The sequence below is a fragment of the Chaetodon auriga genome, chromosome 17 (genome assembly GCF_051107435.1).
Source record: "Chaetodon auriga isolate fChaAug3 chromosome 17, fChaAug3.hap1, whole genome shotgun sequence".
NCBI classification, from domain to species: Eukaryota; Metazoa; Chordata; class Actinopteri; order Chaetodontiformes; family Chaetodontidae; genus Chaetodon; species Chaetodon auriga.
Genome location: NC_135090.1, coordinates 19,584,593 through 19,604,492, shown reverse-complemented (window position 1 = coordinate 19,604,492; position 19,900 = coordinate 19,584,593). Strand labels below are relative to the sequence as shown.

General features: G+C 42.2%; 1 protein-coding gene across 1 annotated transcript; it reads right to left on the bottom strand.

Moving 5' to 3' along the window:
* Nucleotides 1-15,471: 15,471 nt before the first annotated feature.
* Nucleotides 15,472-19,502, bottom strand: galr1a (galanin receptor 1a). Its single transcript, XM_076755077.1, has 3 exons — nt 18,748-19,502; nt 18,405-18,470; nt 15,472-17,931 (listed from the first exon to the last, which is right to left on the bottom strand). Exons 1-3 carry the CDS (start codon nt 19,399-19,401, stop codon nt 17,578-17,580), a joined length of 1,074 nt encoding a protein of 357 aa, XP_076611192.1. The 5' UTR covers nt 19,402-19,502; the 3' UTR covers nt 15,472-17,577.
* Between the last annotated feature and the right edge of the window lie 398 nt (nt 19,503-19,900).

The following is a 19,900-nucleotide window of genomic DNA, read 5'->3' as shown; positions in this document are numbered from 1 at the left end:
TAATGTCAAAGCAAAAACACCATGAATGCGTAATGCAGTGGGAAAGGTCTCATGTCACGTAATTATTTCAGAAGTGTGAACTGAGTGCACGAGTGCAACTTCATACTTACGTTTACACCAATATTTATTTCTTTAAGTTTCTTAAAGGTTTAATCAGACATTCTGGCAATTTTTCCAGTTTGGTTAATTACCTCATATTGTGTTATTGTTGTTATATTCTGTTGCTTTGTGTTGTATTGTCTTGTGATTTCAGATGTTGTTGAGCCAGAACACAATCTGGCATCATACATCACACCCTCTCCGTGAGTAATATCACAGGCTCCACTTTTGGACACAACCTTGATGTTGTGGTCCTGAAGCTACCAGAGTTTATCCTCTTGGCATCTGGCTGCGAGGTACAGAGGACCAAGAGAAAGCATCTGTGGGGTCTCGTCCTCCTCCTCCTCCTCCTCCTCCTCCTCCTCCTCCTCCTCCTCCCCCCTCGTAGAGCTGAGGCTGGAGGAACCCTTGGCACCAGCCCAGTGAAGAGGTGGCTGGAGTATTAACCGCACAACTTCCCCCACGTAGAAGGTTAAAACCCTTTCACAGTTTCCTCCCTCCCTCCCTCTGCAGCAGCAGCAGCACAGAACATATGCTCTTTAAAAACATATGGTCAGCAACAAAACTTCAACTCTCTAAACAATGAAAACACTGAAAATGCCCACTTTGACCAAAAGTAGTGAATGTAATGATGCTCTTTTTTGACAAAATAAAGGCGATTAAAGGATCCGATGGCAAGCTGTGGTGATTTATCACGCACATATTGTCCCAATTAGCACGATTATGGCGATGGCGCAGGCTGCTTGACCTTCTAGTACCACCCTCATTTGTACTGTGTCAACGAAAAAACAGCTCCTAAATCACTGCTCCTCACTCCCCGGTCAAATTACCAGACACTATTTAAATCTATGAGCCCAAAGACACAGAAAAAAGACACAGTTAAGAGCGAACTTTCCAAATTTTTTGTGTGTTCCACTGCAGAACAACTGTAAGATAAATCTGAATAGCAACAGTAATAATAATTAAGAGATAAGAGTTGCATGTAAGAGCACCTGTAAAGCTAATTTTTCAAATTTCTCACTGCAGCCATTTTGTAGGAATAATTATGATTTTTTAATTATGTCAGATAAATCTCATCAGTAATTGTCTCACTTTAATGGTATTAATCAACTTTAATATTCCTTTGCTAGCAAACGTGGATTGGAGTAAAGACATGTGGTGCTGCAACTAAATTGCAGTGGTCGGAAAGATTTGTCATCGTAAAAGTCACAAGCATTATATTGAAAGTAGATACAAAGGAAAGTGTTGATACAAGATGGGCACTAAGCTGAAAATAGATACAAAATTTAGTTCATGTTAAGTACAAAGTAGACCAAAAAAATGAAAAGTAGATACACAGAATTGATACAAAGCAAATACAAATCATGGTGTAGATACAAAATTGATTTAAAAAAAAAAGAAGAAATTAGATACAAAGCAAAAAGGGGACACAAAGTCAATATCAAGTAGAATATATACAAAGAAGAAACAATGTTCAAAATGAATAGAAAGCAGAGACAAATGAGGAAGGACAAACGACACATAGAGCTGATCCAAAATTGGCACAAATCACATTCAGAAAGTAAACTGAAAATCAATGCAAAATGCAAAGTGGACACAAAGTTTTCAGAAAAAAAAACGAGATTTTTTTTCCCCCTGATGAGACATTGAGTGAGAGGAGGTAATCTGTGGGAAAAGTGATACGTGTACACTGTTTGCTGCTCTGATGACTCTGTTGACTGCAGGAACAATGACGCTCCTCACGCTCACTCGTGTATTGAAATTAATCTTTGCATGTTTTGTTTTGGCTAATGGCTGATGTGTCGGCTCGTATGTCTGTGTCACACCACTGGCCAAGGCAGCCTCCCAACAGGGCTTTTTGGGTGTGAGGGTGGCTGTAGGAGAGAGTTTGGAGTCGGGCGGTTTTCTGGGGGGGGTCAGGCTTCGAAGGGAGCACATGGAAATGAGACCCATTCATCCCTCTACCCATAACCCCCCCGATTGGCATATGGCATGGCATTGTCCTTGGCCGCTGAGCCAGAAGTGATGCAATTTGTTGGCATGTCCTGTCATTTCACAAACTACCCATCCCATTGAGGCCTCCAGAAAACAACAACAGAAGACATGGAAGGGCAGCCAACAGCTCAGCTTCTATGGACGCCCTGCCAGACTCACCCAAGAGGGAAATAAAAAAAATAACTCAGGTTCAAACACTCAGAGATTTACCAGTGCTCTTTCAGGTTTTTATTTTAGAACAATGATAAGAAAACATGTTGTTGAAAAATTTAATTTTGCAGATCGAGATAACATTAACATTTGCTGAAATACTGAACTTAAAAAGATTTTTTTAAAGTGGCAGTCAAATTACAAAAACTGAAAGACATTGAAATGTAGGTTGAAGTGTTGGTGATAAACTGAGCTGGAAGTGTCATTTGAAGTGGAGGTCCTGAAATGAACAAGTGCTCTCTGCACCTACACTTCAGGTGACTTTAAGTGGCTCTGCCTTTCAGTGCGTAAGATTAAAAAGTGTAAGTTAAAGTGTCAGCACTGAAAGCAGGTGAAGTGTATAGTGTCTGAACAGTTGATGTTGGAGTTAGACGAAGCCTGAAAGGGTTTCAAGTGTCCCTTAGAGTACTGAAAGGAGCTGATGTGTCAGTTGAATGTAAAGTGGTGACAGCAGTTGAATTGTCAGTGTTGTAGTTGAAACATTAGAAATAGTTGAAATTGTGATTAAAGTGGCAATTGAAGTCGAAGTTGAAGTATCAGTTGAAATGAATGTGCAGAAAGTAGCTGAAGATTCAGTTGGTCATAAACTCAAAGGGACTGAAAAGAGTCAAAGTGTCATTTTAAGAGTAAGAATTGAAAAGAGTTGAAGTGTGAGTTAAAGTGTAAGAATTGAAAGGAGTTGAAGTGTCAGTTGAAGAGTAAGAGATGGAAGCAGCTGAAGTGCCATTTGGCTGGAAACAGTAAAAGTTTTGAGATGTGTTTTTTCTGTTCAAGCACTCAAACATTTACCAACAGATTTTATATGAAACCAAAAAACATTTTAGCAGAAGCTGATGGTTAATGTAAATTAATTCATGCAACATACAATCAAGATGGGCTGATTTAAAAAAAAAAAAGTGTTTTTCTTTTTCACTCTGAGCCGAGGCTCGACCCCAAGCTGCCCAATGTTTAATTAACTCTCACAGACCTGATGGGGGGAGGAGGCTGAAATCTTCAAAGAATATGACTACTGCTTTGTGAAACATCAAATCCAGCTCCAGATCCTATTGTGCAGAGTTTGCTCATAGTTGACCTCACCTTCTGTTGGGATATCCTGTTGAAAGACACGGCCGGCTCGGACCGCCCAGACAAAGAGGATTTCCCTCCAGGGAAACTCTGAGCCGTCAGTGGGAGATGCTGCTGCTGCTGCTGCTGTTGTCATGTCTCTGATCTGTTCCTTATAAAAACTCAGGCCTGAAAAGGATCCACGGAGAGATTTGTTGTTGTTTTTTTCCTTTCGCAGGTTTGGCTGAAGATCTGTGAGCCCTGCGGAGAGGCTTCTATTGTTGCTTCTGCAGTGACATACTGCCTTTCATTCAACGCATCAATTTGTCTTTTCTTCTCACAGTAAATGTTTTCCACACTCGGCACAATCCGTTCGGACGTGCTTAAAACTTTTCAGTTAGGATCAAGCTAAATGACCACGATGGTGTTTATTTCTCTAATGTGGAGAATGCAAACCGGGAGTGTGTGTCTGCTGCCTCTGGTGGTGATGAGACACTCACAGCGTCTGACTGCTGGCAGGTTTAATGGTAATTACATAACTGTCTCCGTTTGCTGCAGGATCATCTCACATGTGCTGTAAATTCTTTTCCTATTATGTGATGTCTGAGAGAAAACAGATAGAAGCTGTATTAGATGACAGGTAGTCCGTGGAGAAATGATAAGCTCAACTGTCCCAAAGTATGAGGACTGTTGTTTTTCTGAAGGCAAAAATACAGTCGTTTGCTTTAAAATCTAGTAAGTAACTGCACTTTTAAAGGCAGGTGCAAATAAAATGCAGAATAAAAGTTTAAACATTGTTTGATGTGACGTTCATAACTTCAGAAATCACAGGGACAGATTAGAGGAATTATTGAAAATTGCTAAAAATACAGAGCATGAAAACAAATAAAACAGTTTTTTTTTTTTAATCCCTCACTGATAACAATTGTCAAGTTTTAGAGGTTTTTCACTGTCATGGAGAACTTCTGATATTTATGCTTCATGATGGATGTATGTTTAGGTGTAGTAAGGGGGATTTTGCCTTTAGCAGTGATGTTGTGATCACAGTGAATGTTATGCATCTGAACTACGACCACCACCCAACACGACAGACCCCCCCCTCCACCCTGTCAGTGTCTTTGCGTCAATAGAAAATATGAAACCTCTCGTTCGGCTTTCAAATGAAGCTTGTTGAGAAACACTTCAGGTGAACAGTCGCTGTTTGGTTTGGAAAAAAAAAAATAATTCACTTTGAATAATTTAACGCTGTCTGTCTTTACATCTCTCAATTAGACAGAAATAACACCAGAATCAGGCACCATCCATCTTTTCACTGACCAGTTGAACAGATACAAGGTTGAAAGGTGGAGGGGAGGAGGGGAGGAGGGTGGGGGAGGGTGGGGGAGGTTTGTCCACTTCCAGCCTTCAGATCACCGCTGGGTGAAGTGACGACGTCCCAGCAGGAGACGAACCCGGAGAGCTGATCTCCTGACAGCTGGGTCACACCACGACGAGCAGAGCCACATTTTTCAGGGTCAGCGGATCAGTTAGTGATCCCTCCTTTCCTTTCCTTTCCTTTCCTTTCCTTTCCTTTCCTTTCCTTTCCTTTCTGTCTGTTTCTTTTCCTTTCCTTTTTATTCCTCTCCTTACCTTTCCTTTTCTTGTTTCTTTCTTTTCTTACCTCCATTTACATTTCCTCTCCTGACAGTTTTTCCTATATTTTTTGTTCCTTCCCTTCCTTTAAATTCATTTCATTTAGTTTCTTTTCTTTTCTTTTCTTTTCTTTTCTTTTCTTTTCTTTTCTTTTCCCTTTTTTCCATCCTTTCCCATCTCTCTTAACTGACTTCACACACACCTTTAACTTAAGGTGAAACATGACTAATTAACTCATATTCTGAATAAATGTATTTCCTAAAAACTAAAAACCCAGCAGCTTCACTTTGGGATTAGCATTACTTAAATTCATGTTTTTCTGTACGTACAACTTGTTTTTTCCTCTGAATAAATAATAAAACGGGCCAAGACAGAGCGTCATATTCCTGCACATTTTTGACTGTGATCTTCAGGCCGTCTCTCTTCATCAATTAGGAAATGTGTTGGCATCGCAGGCAAAAGGCTTGAGTGATGCTGATGATGTCATTGATGCAACCCACAGTTTACAAATCACAACAAAATCATAAATCATCTCCCAGATGTCCCGCTCATTCGATTAACACGGCGTCCATATGGCTCACTGTAGTTTATCAATCAGCAGAATACGCAGGCCTCTGCTCCTCCGCTGAGACAGGCCTTAATGGAGAACACGCAGTAAAACATCAGCTCCTCAGGTTTTACACTTTCAAAGCGTCTGTTCGTACTGTTACGTTGCCAGAGCTGATATTTTCATCACCGCAGACTGTCATCTTTTATTTGTTTATCAGGTACCAGGGGTTGTTTTTTTTTTGTGTTTGTGTTTTGACACTTCTTCTATTCGCCTCCATTTTTTACTTTTATGAGAATCCAATTTGCAGACGCAGCCATTTGCATTTCCTGTAAAGTGGAGCTCTTAGCGACTGCTCAAAGCCTGATCTTCCAGGACTCTAAAGATAGCAGGAGGTTATGATAATTTCCCACACAATAAGCTGCTGCTGTGCAACATGAGCAGGCCTCAATGCTCCCTCTCTGCATATCAAAAACACCACCGCTTATGCACCGCACAACCGAACTCATCTCATCTCGCATCTGAAGACTCGTCCGACCATTATAGTTTTGAAAAAGATCTCAGAAATCATGCAAAAAATAATGAAGGGATTCCACGCCGCAGATATGAGCCGCGTGCACTAATTATCCCAACTGTTGTAAATGTATTCCGTCGTGTTTCAAGTTCACGCCATTGATTTTAGCGTTGCTCCCTCTCAATACCATTTCTTTTATGTCTGTCAGACCTCATGCATTAGTCTGTGGGTCTCATTTACATCCAGGTCTAAAGCTGCACAAATGACACGACAAAACCTTTGAAGTAGGTGAATATGATTTATTCATTTTAGTTTACCTTTTTTTTTTTTTTGCTAACTAGGTAGTCTTATTGAAATCAAGGACATTTTTTTTTTAAAGGAAATGATGGCAGCTCAGGACATATATACTAATATTATGATGGAGCAGAAGCAGCGGGATCGAAGTTTTATTTATATGGTACTTTTCAAAACAGAAGTTATGTGATTTACAGGAAGAAGAACAGGGAAATTAGAGATGGAGCTGACAGAAAAGTAAGTGTAGAAAAGAGTTTGTTCCAACTCGAACTCTTTCAAACAAAGCTCCACTGTGGCCGAACCTGTATTTCGTCGTCTCAATTAAGGATAAACTCATCAAACTTGAAGGTACAATTCTTTAAAATATTACTGACTTCCATTCAGAAGCAGAACCAGCCTGTAAAATAGCAGCTCAAGCGGTGGACAGCATAAAAAGGGCTTCTCCACTCAGTTTCCAGGTTTTCTGAGTATAAACTTCTACTCAAGCAAACTGCTTAATACAAACTGGAACGAGCCAAATATTCTATGTTGGCAATATTCATTAAAACATCGTTTTTACTGCTGACTGTTTGTTATTAGCTAAACATTTTTTATCTTTCTGTATGGTCTCTGTTTATTCTGTTCAATAACTGATCAGAAACTGATCAGCTGCAGCCAGTCAGTGACAAAAAATAAGATGATCTAATTTTGCTTTTGTTCTTTCTTTATTTTATAATTTCGAATATTTCTCCTTATGACAGTTTTTCATTGGCATTATTAGCACAGTTTGTCTTTGACCTCGCTCCTTCAGTTTAGTGTTTACCAACCTGGGGGTCGGGGCCCTTGAATGGGACATAAGATAAATATGAAGGGTTGTGAGAATTAAAAATTATTTTTGGGTTTTGTTTTGTGTTTGTATGTGAAGCCGTTCTCTGAGCTCTTTTCTTGTGACATATCATTTAATTCTTCAGACAACTAAATTTTTTTCAAATGAAGCAGTTCAATAAGGGAAACTCATCACTCCAACCAAACAAAACTACAGCCACGCACTCAGAGCCTCTGTGCATATTTTGAAGGGGGTTTTGACATTAAAACCCTTTGTGTGATTTGAAAATGAATGCCGTCTATACTTTTTCTACTTTTTCTTTAAGGATGTTGTAACCACATAAAAATCTACACACTGTTGCTTCGGAGCTACAGATTCAGAATATAAGAAAGAGTGGTACGTTGTCTTTATTCAAGGAGACGTATTAATGTATACATTTTCCTGTCACTTGCTAATTGGGCACATCGGAACACACAGAATTAATAACTCAATACAACAAAAGCTGCTATTCACTTTCCATCTGAATTCACTGGTGGATCTTCACCCGTTTCGGACTGAATGGCTGATGTATACGCCTCATTGTCAATTGAGTGTTGTCTGGTGGGTACTTGAAAATGCATTAACCTACAAACCAGGGGGAATAAGCCAGAGAGGTTCCGTGTAAAACCAGTGAACCCATTAAAAGGCCTGATCAGAGCGCTCTGTTTATGAGTGTCTCCACTTCATCCTAATGTAGCTTTTAGATGATGCTAATAGATCACAGGCCATTGTGATCAGACAAGGTAATGGACCTTTGTCACAGCTTGCTGAGTATGGCTTCAGGGCTGCACACACACACACACACACACACACGCACACACACACACACACACACACACACACATACTGAGACACCCATGGATGCACGCGCACACACGTTCACGTACTAACACCGAAACACATCTGCATACAAAAGAAACAGATAAACAGACATGCACACACAACCCCCCCTCCACATGCACACACACACACACACACACACACACAAACACACACACACAGACTAAAACAATGACCCTAATTAATAACGATTAGTCCTCTCTCAAACACACTCGCAAAATGTGCAAATGGAACAATAAATATAGCTCTTAAACATGGCTTTTACAAGTGAGCTGAAACAATCTCCACTAATCATTAGTAAACATCCCCCAGATTTGTCATTATGACTCTGCGAGGCGTGGAGAGGCAGATAAACCGGGGTCAGGTCTGGCACAGAGCACAGCTCGTCAAAGTTCGAAGTGAGAATCAAACAGCGCTCAAAGTCCAAATACAAACGGAGGCCAGACGCAGACAAAATCTGTTTAGTTTTATCCAGAGGAGGAAAATATGATCGTTTACTCGAGTACTGCACTGTTTTAAGTACAATTTAAGGCGCGTCCATTCGTGGAGTGTGTGTGTGTGTGTGTGTGTGTAAACAAATAAAATGTTGTTAGCAATATGATACATGCTAATTTTCCTATGCTGTATACTGGACAGTGTAATGTATGAAAAGCTGGCTTGGTACTCTGGAGAACCAGAGGGAGGGAGGGAGGTCGGTGGGCCTGTGCCCAGGGCTGAGTGGCTGTCCTTGGCTGTCCTCCTGTGTCCACACACCCCTGGGTGTGGAGGTGTGGTCACTCTCTCTCTCTCTCCCTCTCTCTCTCTTCTTAGCCTCCTCCATTAACACCCTCTTTGGTCCCTTTTCCTCTGTCATGATGTCTTAACTTAGACTACTGAGATCGAAGGAGGCCCCGTTCTCCCTGATACAAGTCAGTGTCGCATCAAAATGATTTTGAAGCTGCTATTTTAAGGTAAAGTAGTGCTTAATGCTGCTTTAATCTCATCCCCATTGGTTCTAAATTTCCCTTTTGAGAGCACTCACATTCTCTTTTATGAAATATTGAATGGTGTTCGGCCTTCAGGCCTCCTCTGATCTCTTATCAATGACACAACCTGAAAAAATCAAAATCATCTGAACTCTGCTGCACAGCCTGAGACTTTCGCTGTCACTGCTGAGAGCAGAGACGAAAGAGTCGGTCAGTTAGTGGAGCAGTCAGTCAGCAGAAAAATAAGTGACGGCTGTTCATTGATAATTTGTAATTCATCAAACAAATATGTTTTTGTCCAGCTTGTCAAACATTAAACTGTGATGCTTTTTGTTTGCTTTTATTATTAAGCTGAATATCTTTTGGATTTTGGACTCCAGGTCAGACAAAACAAGTGCTTTGAAGATGTCACCTGGACTCTGGGAGTTCATGATGAACATTTTTTACTGCTTTTTGACATTTGTTGGACTCACTGATCGTTAAACTAACGGGTTTAGACCGGAGTCAAAAGAAACAGTGAGACAACATAATGTGATTAAAATGAAAATGAAAACAAAACATGCACAAATGTCCCCAGTGTGGGAACAGAAAAGACAGTATGAATGAGTTCTGCTCATATGATTTTAATGAAACGGTTAAATGCATTGCATAAAACGAATAGTTCACCTTCATTGAAAAAAAAAAAAAAAAAAAAAAAAGCAGCTTTGATCCAAACACGAGCTGCACACTCTAAAATAATCTGTTGTCTTTCCCCCAAAATCACGTCCTCCATCAGTGACCCGACCATCAGAGCATCACTTCTGACAAACAGCTCATTGTTTTAGCCCAGAGAGACAGCGAGAGAGTGGTGATAGTGGTGATAATAGGGGACATAAAAAAATAATGATTAGCCTACTATGTAAATGGCAATTAAAGGACACTAAGTGCTGCAGGCGTTGTCCTTGCGTTTCACGGCTGGTTTTGATAGGAACACACCCAGCTGCTGAGAGCCTCTGGCCTCTGACACTCATTTGTCAAAATGAGGCAAAGGGGGGAAAAAATCTGGCACTCTGCATCAAATCAATTAAGAATAACGGAAAAAGTGATCAGTGATTAGCCTGGGTCTAACCTGCATGTATGCACCAAATGAGAACGACCGCAATCAAACTTTACTCTCTTTGCTTGTCCACAACTTTTGAGCCCACTCCACACGTCCTGAGCGAAACACTGATAAATGATGGAAACGGTCAGCAGAGTGCTGCGGTGTGCTGCTGGAAATGAGCATCATCAGTTTTACTTTAAGTCACAGGGTCGTGGGGGGGGGGGGGCAGCTCTGTCAGAGGAGCGGAGATGATGAGAGTGACGAGGAGAAGAAGAAGTAGAAGAAGAAGAAAGGAAAAGACAGCAGACAGCAGTGGAGGCACGGAGGTCGCCTAACTCTCAGGTATTTGTTTTGCAAGCAGCCAGTGCAAACCCAGCAGAGGGAGGCTGGGAATGATTTGCATAGAAGTGCGCTGCCACCTAGTGTTTAGAGTTTATATGCAAAACCACAGAAAGACAGCAGGTTCACGTCTCACTCCTTCACTGATGGAAGATAAAAAAAAAAAAAAGTGATTCAGAGGAGAGCAGATGTAAAACAATTAGATATGAGTGAAGGAGAGGGTTGAGCCATAAAGGTGGAACTAATTAATTTTAAAAAAGCTAGAAGACACAGGACTCAGAAAGGTCTTTTAATGCAGAAATTAAAGTTGAGGACAAATTAATCTTGAGCACAGATTTAATGGACCGTGTGAGACGTTTGAAGACCTTGAGAGCAAATGAATCTATTTCACTTTAAGTCTCGACTGAACGCAGAGTTACATTTGATTAACACACAGAGAACATGCTGTTTCACTCGCCCCTTTTGTCATAAGCAAAAAATTCACATGGTTTCGGTTTTGTTTGTCCAGACTGAGACATAGTCCGTCTGCCTCCACCCCGGTCGGTGGATGGAGTTTCATTTGTGGTGTTCAGAGCCCTGAAAATGTACATTTGAATAATTCACATCGTGCAAAAACTGTCTTTGGCCTCACTTGAAAGCATTAAAAGCAAACAGCAGGACTGCAGCATGAACATCGGTGGGATTATTTCTTCACAAGAAGCTTCTTCTTCTTGAAAATTGTTCACAATTTTGTTGATTTTTACTGCTTTGAGCTCCATGAAAAGTCCACATACGTCTCAAATCTCAAAACCTGTGCAAATAAAATCAAGGCTGCATGGCTGCACACCACCATCAGAGTAAGTCTGAATATTTTTGTTTGTTGATTTGGGTGAAAAAACCCCTCTAAGCTGTGACAGAAGGACCCCTCTGCATGTCAACACCCCATCAAACTGGCCCTCACACTTGACCTCTGGGTGAGGCAGGAAAGCGGTCTTTGTTCCCACCAGTCGGGACCAGTAATGAAGTGGCCCCGGCTCCTCCTGCGGCTCCTCTCTGATGGTCTCAGTGTGGACGGGAGCAGCGATCTGGATGTGAAGTCGCAGTTCATTTCATTTTTCAGCGGCGATGAGATCTCAGCCGTTATCTGATGAAATTGAACAACCATTACTAAGCGAATAAAGCTCTTTTGAGTGGCCCCGAACAGAAATCCAGCGCTCTTTGTCCGCCGTTTTGAATTCATTGGCCCCCTCTCAACAAGATGATAGGAATAATCTCGCCAAGTGAGATTGACAGTTCATTTCAGAAATCAATATTTACAATTTACTTCTTTCAAAGTTCATTCTGGGAGAGGGCTCCATATTATCCACCTCCCAAATAAGCTGATCATATCTCCGCCGGACCTGGAATGAGTTTCCTCCCCAAAATGTGTCGTTTTTTTTCTCCTCCTCCCGCTCTCTCCCTCTCAGAAATCAATGTCTGCGTTTGTGCGCTTTAATCTGGCCTCTGATGACAGTAAATCTTTATCTGTTTCTGGGCGAGCAGCAGTGAGCGGCTGACACCATTTCCCATCAGAACAAAGAGCCAGGCCTGTGTGGACTCTGGGAGATACATGGGGCTCTAATGTGGCTGGACATGTTTCAGCAGGGCCATTAATCAGAGAGGGTGACAGCCAGACCTGCTGTGCTTGTCTTCAGCCCCGAGAGCCGCACCTTTTCATCGGCCGCACTCAGAAAACTGAGGAGTCCGGGGCGGCTGGATAGAGATCAAACCTCGGCTCCTGTTATCTCTGTCACAACAGGGGCCGAGATATTTCTATCTGAAAAGCTGCTTTTTTCTCCAGAAGTTTTCACTCAAAGGTGTCTGACCAATTTAAACGTACATGCAGACACGAAGCTCAATTCACGCTTTCAGCCGCTTCATCTGGGCAAACGCTCGACAAAAGAGAATCTCAAAGCTTATGACGACTCCAAGGAGAGCAGTCTTTGAATGCAAGTACCCATGGGAAATGTAGTCCATGATCACAGCTGCACCAACATCAGAGTCATAATGCGATATCTACAGTACAGCTAGCTGTCAGCTCCAAAAGCTTGACAAAATAATAAAAATAATGAAAATAATAAACAGTGTTCCAGCGAGCCATGAAGCTTCTGCACAGGGAGCCGCTAATCCGCATGCTAACACGCTCAGAGTTCCAGTGCTAACATGCTGATCTTTAGCAGGCCGTGTTAACCGTCTTAGTTTAACATGCTAACATTTGATCATTAGGAAAAAAACGTACAGCTGAAGTTGAGGGAATGTCGTTGCTTTTGCAGAAATTTAGTCATAAAGACAAAGTAACATTTCATGGTAATCCATCGTGATGTTTTGGTGAAATGAAAAGCGATGGACTGAATGACATCCAACACAGAATAATCAATACAGAAAGCAATCAGGAAACGTAGTCATGCAAATACAAATTACAATAAAAACAGATAGTATGATGCTCATATCAAAGTCAAAACTGACCCGCAGGGGGATTTAGTTTATTGCAGCACAACTTGATCTCTGTGTATGTGACTATGAATCTGTAAATCTTGAATCTTGCTCAGTGATGGAGGCCGTGTCTCATGTGCCATGCTGAGTAGTTTTTAACATGATAGCCAGCCTGTCCGTGAACTCACACTGTATTACATTTGTGCTGTTTTTGTGGCCAGATTAACCATCAAAAGGGTCTGAGTGTTGTGTTAAGGCAGGATTTAGACCCAGTAGCAGACACGCAGACAGGGAGCAAGGCTAAAACAGAAATTTACTGAGTGGATAATGAGGGAAAAGGGGAGAAGGGAGACATGGATTGAAGTCCAGAAAGCCTGACGGTCGAGGCTCGTGGACAGATGATCAACGGCCTAACCAGAGGTAGGCTGGAGACTCCAGGTATGCAGGAAAGGTGTAACTGGGAAGTCCTGGGAATAACCGCTGAGGCTCTGAGGTGGAGAGCAGCTCAGAGAAACACTGGAGCGCACAGAGCTCAGGTGGTGTTCATACAGCGTTGAAGGCTCATGGTAGTAGAGGCACAGATGAAACTGGGTGGTGATAGCTGTGGACTGGAGGCTCAAGGCAGGTGGTGACAGAGAGGAGAGTCCTCTGCAGTCCACAGTCTTTATGCTGTGCTTGATTGTGATGAGTCCCAGCTGAGCTCCCAAAGCCACCTGGAGAACCACACCCAGCCTCCACCAAAAGAGGACACACAGGACCAAAGCCCCTCACCTCCCCACAGAACACAAGAAAATACCAGAATTTCCCAAACCCCCACACTGAGGGGTCAAAATGAACGACTGAGCGCCTGTTAAACCGTCAGCCACTCTCTGTTTACTATGAACTGGTTTGTTTTCTCCCCTCAGCTTTGTGGTGTCATGATTTGATTAAATTGATCAATTTAGAATAGAAGGATCAAAGGGAGGATGAAGTAATAATGCAGGACAGACAGTAAAGCCCTTTGGTCCGTTGATATTATGCTTTATTAGCACAAACCGGTTAACATGCAGTAAGAGACGTAAGACTCGTTACCCACTTGACCTGTTAGGTAACTCAGCAAATCAGGTAATTTTTTTTGGAATAAATGTGCATTTGAAATGAAATATGATCTTTATTTGATGCTGACATTTATATCATACCCAGACTTTAATTACATAAATCCAGATGTCTGGAAAACAGACATGAGAGCCAGAGGAGGGAGAGAAAAGTAGAGCAAAAAACATCAAATAATCCAGAGCAGACAAACCATCAGTTATTCAACCCTGAGCCCTCCAGTGAAGTGATGATTCATAACCCCCTCTGTATTAATAACACCACCTCCAGCACTAAAAAAAACGGACTGGAGGAATATTAGTTATTCAGCAGATTTATGACGCCCTGCCACATAGCAAGCACGGCTGAAGCAGCGCACTGCTCCATTCAGTGTGGCTCCACGGGGACTTACTGCGTGGTAATCTATTGTTAAACAGCTTTTAGAGTGATGGATGAAAACGCCCGCAACCTACACACAATCAATTCATATCTAATTAGCCCGTATTATTTATGACACTTTCAATGGGCCGGGTGGGGGTCTCAGGGGAGGGATAGAGACCTCAGCTGCCAACGAGGGAAATGAGAAATGGGAGAGAGGTTATCAGGCCGCGGTATTGATTTGCATAGAAGATCTAGAAATGAATTTCCCGCCAGTGGGGGGAGAAATCAAGGTTGATTCAGAAGAGACAGACAGGAAGACCACCGAAACCCCACAAGAAGCAAAGTCACTGGAGAGACACGGGGCAGTTTGGGTTTGTTTGTTTGGCTTTGTCCAAATACCAGAGTTAATTTTAACATAACAACAAATTTTCAATGGAAACTGATTTAAAGATAAGATAAAGGTCAATGAAACAAGCAGCATTCCCAAAACAGAAAGAATCCAAGACTACGAGGAAGAAAAGGGAAAGAAAGAAAGAAAGAAAGAAAGAAAGAAAGAAAGAAAGAAAAGAAAAGAAAAAGCGACAAAGAAAGAAAGAAAGAAAGAGAGGAAAAAGGGACTGATTACTTGTACAAGTCTGACATCTGCTGTTGAGCTGAGGTCATAGCAGCCTCTCCTCTGTTGAAAGTCTTCATGTTCTCTGTGTGTGAGAACGTCACAGAACCTTCATGCAGGAAGCAGCAGAACCAGATGAGACGTCAGACTCGTTTTAAATATATTTGCAATTTTTTTCATTTTATAATTTATGAATTTAAACCCTTAAAAACTCAAAGTGATGCAAAATGTGGAGCCATTCCATCATGAGACTGGCTGGACTTGTACTCACTCATTCATTCATTCATTCACTCATTCATTCATTGGCATCAGTTATGTTCATCTTAGCTAAATGTATTCAGGTGGTTAAATGCTGAATTTCTAGCACCCGTCTCTTCCAAGATTTCTTCCTAATTGCGAGCTGATCAGGAACCATTAAATTCTGTATCAGCCTTCACCTTCAGCTCATGTTATAATGACGTCATTGGCTGCATGAAGAAAGTGTTTCTACAGACATGAAACTGGATAAAACTGATGCTTTTCAAATAGAAAACTGACACCTGGGGGAAAAAGTGTTTGATATCTTTATTTAGATGTACTGAAAAAAAAAACAAACCACATAAATTCCTGACACAAAAATTCAAGAAAACAACATCGAACATCCATTGAAGGGATTTTTGCATCACGTCTGCTGCTTGTACTAACTGTGAGATAACCCCCCCCCCCCCCCCGCTGTTTGAATTACCTTCAGTTTAGACTCTAGACTCAGAAAGTAGAGCAGTATTTGGGGTAACAGCAGGATGTTAAAATGATTTCAGTGGAGTTCATCTGTATTTAACAGACTCCTCACGACACCTTATTCTTTACAGTGAACCTCATTGTCAAGGCTGAAATCCTTTCATGCAATGCATAACAAATATTAAATTCATATGCAAATCCTCTGTCTGTCTTCTCTGAGGGGGTGTGTGGCAGTGGCTGCAGGGGGCGGGCGCTCTGGAAAGGAGTGTGCAGCTTTACCTGCTCGCAAATGTCATCTTAATCAAATTCAGCCCCGGGCATAAACAGGAAACAATATGTAATCTGTGCGATCGGACAGGCAGGTAAAGCAGCTCAACACTGCTCGGCTGAGGGCGAGTCGGTCCGAACAGACTGTGCCGTCCGTGGATTACAGCTGCGCTTCGTGCACGTGCGAGGAAATGATGTTACGCATTAGTTTCTCTCTGTGATTCACTCACAAACATATCGTACACTCACTTGGGATTTTATGCATTTCTTTGCTCATGTTTAGGAAATCCCTTTGACATTAAAGTACAAACATTAAACCAGAAATTCGTGCTGACAGAAACCAGATTGCACCGTAGGTTTGAAGTCTGCCTCTACGTGTGTGTCTGTGGTTGCAGTTTGCATGTTCTAAACCTTCCTGTTCTTTCCTGTTCTGAACATGTCCCTGATGTTCTCTGGTACAGAGCCAACATATGCACACAGTAACTCAGCCTTCAGACATTTCAGACAATCAGAGCAGTCTGGGCTCCTGATGACCCCTGTGTGGGAAGAGAACAGTGCCTTTTGTGGTTGTCAGGGCCGTGATGAACAGGCCTGAATGAAAGGCGAAGAAACCGAAGGCAAAAAGCGACTTAGCAAAGGTTCCGTCCATCTTCAGCGTTCTGCAGCCAGAAACCAGAAACCTCATTACAGATGGAGTATTTGTCGCCAGCTGCAGCGGTGAGACCGTGAAGCTCTCCACTCGCATGGCGAGTCTGAGAAATCTACTATTACATAGTTTGTCCACTTGGGGGCACTGAGTTAATTTTTCATCAATGGGGGCAGGAGTTATTAATTTGAAGGTACAAATTTGAAAGTCTTACAGTAACAGTTCAACATTTTGGGAAATACACATATAATTTTCTAACTGACAGATGATGACATGATGTAACTTCCTGCCTGGCAACTGGTCTCAGCCAATAAAAATGGCCGGACTCCGCCATGTTGCACCGCCATGTTTCTGCAGTAGCCCAGAAGGAACAAACCAAACGCTAGCTCTGGAAAGGGACTGAAACATTTTTCACGTTTCATAGCTTCATAGCTTCGGACACAGCCAGGCTAACTCTTTCCACCTGTTTCCAGTCTCTGTGCTAAGCTAAGCTAACCGGCTGCTGGTTGTAGCTTCATATTTACAAACTTGACAGTGATATCAATCAAATCAAATCCTATTCTATTCATCTAATTCTCAGCAAAATGCAAACATGTGTTTCCCAAAACACTGAACTATTCATTTATTAATAAATTGCACATTCATAAGTTATCAAGAAAATGACCTCTGTTACCTGTTGGGCTCTGAAAAGACTCTTTATGGACAGAAGAATTTTAAATATCTACACTGTTGTCTAACATCTTTCTCTCTGGTTGAGAGCACACATTGTACCGGACACAGTCCACAGGAGAACAGGCCACCTTATTCATAACATGTCTGTACATTCATAAAACATGCAGCACTGAGTTTGATAGAGCGTCTTAGTGGTGATTAGTTCAAGCCGCTCTGTTATAGTATGTTTAAAAAACAAATATTGGCTGATACATCAGGATTTCTTACATATCAATATATGTACTGGCCTTAAAAATCCAGTTCTGGTCAGACTCTGCACAGAACACAGAAGATGCTCTTAACATCAGCGCTGACATCAAAGCATTTTACTGATCTGAGAGTCATGACCTTTGCAAGTCACACTGACGTTGGTGGACGGCGCCATCTCCACTCTGCTGCGGAGGTCCCTGGTGTCAGCCACGGGACACTTGCTGGGCACCCGGCACCAGAAAACCTGCTTGTAGGAATTCCTGAAGTTCTCCGACAGGAAGGCGTAGATGATGGGGTTGACGGAGGAGTTGCTGTAGGCCAAGCAGTGAGCCACCATCCTGAACACGAAGGAGGCCTGGTTCAGGGGGAAAGAGCCAAACTCCACCCACAGGTGGACGATGTGGTGAGGCAGCCAAGACAGACAGAAGACCACCACCACCACCAGGACTGTCTGGGCAGTCTGTGGAGGGAGGGCGGAGGAGATGGTGATGTCATGTGATCAAATATTACCTTAACTGAGCAGCTTGTGGAGGAAGAGCAACACAAGATAATGATGGCATAATGTGATGAAGTAAAACATCAACAAACAGGTATTTTATGCATATTTTTACTCTGAATTATTTTCATTATAAACTGATCTGCCAGTTATTTTCTAAATTAGTTGTTTTGACTGTTAAATGTCAGTAAAAATGATGGTTTTTACTACATTTTAGTTTCTCACAATCCACGGTAACATCTTAACATTTGAGAAGCTGGAACCAACAATTTTCTTGCATTTCCACTTGAAAAATGACTGAAACAATTATTCCATTATCAAAAAAATATCTGCTGATCTTTATTTCTTTTCAGTCAAACGAATCGATTCGTCATTGTGCGCACGCACCTTTGGAGCACCACAGACAAATACAGAGACACAAACAAGCTGCCACCAACCTTCTTTTTGGAGAGCTCTGACTTTCTGGAGACATTCTTCAGCTTTTTGTGCAGATGGTTTAAAACCTGCAATAATAAAGGTGTGATGAGAAATGAAGGCTGTAGACCTGTTAGTTCTGAGCATGTGCATCTCTTTTTGTTTCTCCATTGTGCCATTTTCTCCATGCAGCACCAACACTTTTGCTTATTAAGGATACATTCCAGGCTAATGTGAGAGCAAATTCCAAACATTTTGACTGTTTTCCATCATGTTTAACTTTCCTGGCATCTAAATCAGATGTGCGTTTATTCCAAACTGTGCGTAATTCAGCGCATTCATTGGCTCTGATTCATGCGCACCCACCTTTGCATAGCAGACAGATATCAAAGTGAGAGGCAGCAGGTATCCGAAAACAAAAGTGCACATCACGTAGACTTTCCTCTGGTGGTCCGGCCAGACCTCCCAGCAGAAAGTGTTGTTGTCCTCCCTCTCCACGATGCTCTGGTAGTGCGCAACGGGAGCTGCCATGACCAGAGACAGGATCCAGATCAGTACCACTCCGAGCATGGCATGACTCCCCACCCGGATCGACGAGGATTTCCTGGCGTGGACGATGGCCACGTAACGGTCCACGGACATCGCCGACAGAGTGAAGATACTGACCAGCATGGACACGGTGAAGAAATAGTGGATGAACTTGCAGATGAAAGCTCCCAGCACCCATGTGGGCAGCATGTAGATGGTGGACTGGAAGGGGACGCAGAAGAGGAGGTAGGACAGGTCCGCCACGCTCAGGTTGAGGATGAAGATGTTGGTGGTGCTCCTCGGTTGTCCCGGTTTACTGCGCGCCAGCACTGTGATCACCATGGTGTTCCCAAGCACACCGAGGATGAAAATAAGTCCAAATATCAGCAGAGAAATAAAGTTATCTACACCCATCCCAAGTATATGTTTAGCTGGCAGCCTCACAGTGTTGGTGTTGAAAGACTGACTTTGGTTCTCCACCTGTAGCTCCATCTTTTTTTTTTTTTTTTTTCCAGTATTGGAGAAAAGTTACATGTTGATATAAAAGATGTCTATTCTCCACATGAAGCGCGGCTTGAGACGGATTTTCTCTTGACTAAAGGTTGGATGGAGCTCATGCATTTGCAGGCTGCTCCCTGCCTTCCTAAGCAACGTCACCATGCTGTGCGCAGCCGATCCCACCAATACCTCTCCAGTGTTTCCAGTAACCCGCAGCCAGCAGGATGGGAAGAAACAGAAAGCCTCTTATACACTGCTTAAACCATTAACGAGCCAGTTCATGAAGCATTCAGCCTTTCTTTATGAAAAAATAAACATGTTGTATGGAAAGGCATATTCCCACCATGTGCTCTCTTTTTAATTATCATTAATCCTGAATGTGTTACCAAACACACTGTATCACATATTCAGACATGCACTGTATGAAAAGTGGAAATATGCAATGTACACTGCAATGTTTGTAAGAACATAAATTCAATGTCTTTTTCAGTGT

What these genes read in the sequence shown, in the direction of transcription:
- galr1a (XM_076755077.1), bottom strand. Translation starts at nt 19,401, where the DNA reads ATGGAGCTACAGGTGGAGAACCAAAGTCAGTCTTTCAACACCAACACT. An exon ending in TATCTGTCTGCTATGCAAAG is followed by an intron (nt 18,471 to 18,747) that starts GTGGGTGCGCAT and finishes TTATTATTGCAG; the next exon opens with GTTTTAAACCATCTGCACAA. An exon ending in CAGAGCTCTCCAAAAAGAAG is followed by an intron (nt 17,932 to 18,404) that starts GTTGGTGGCAGC and finishes CTCCCTCCACAG; the next exon opens with ACTGCCCAGACAGTCCTGGT.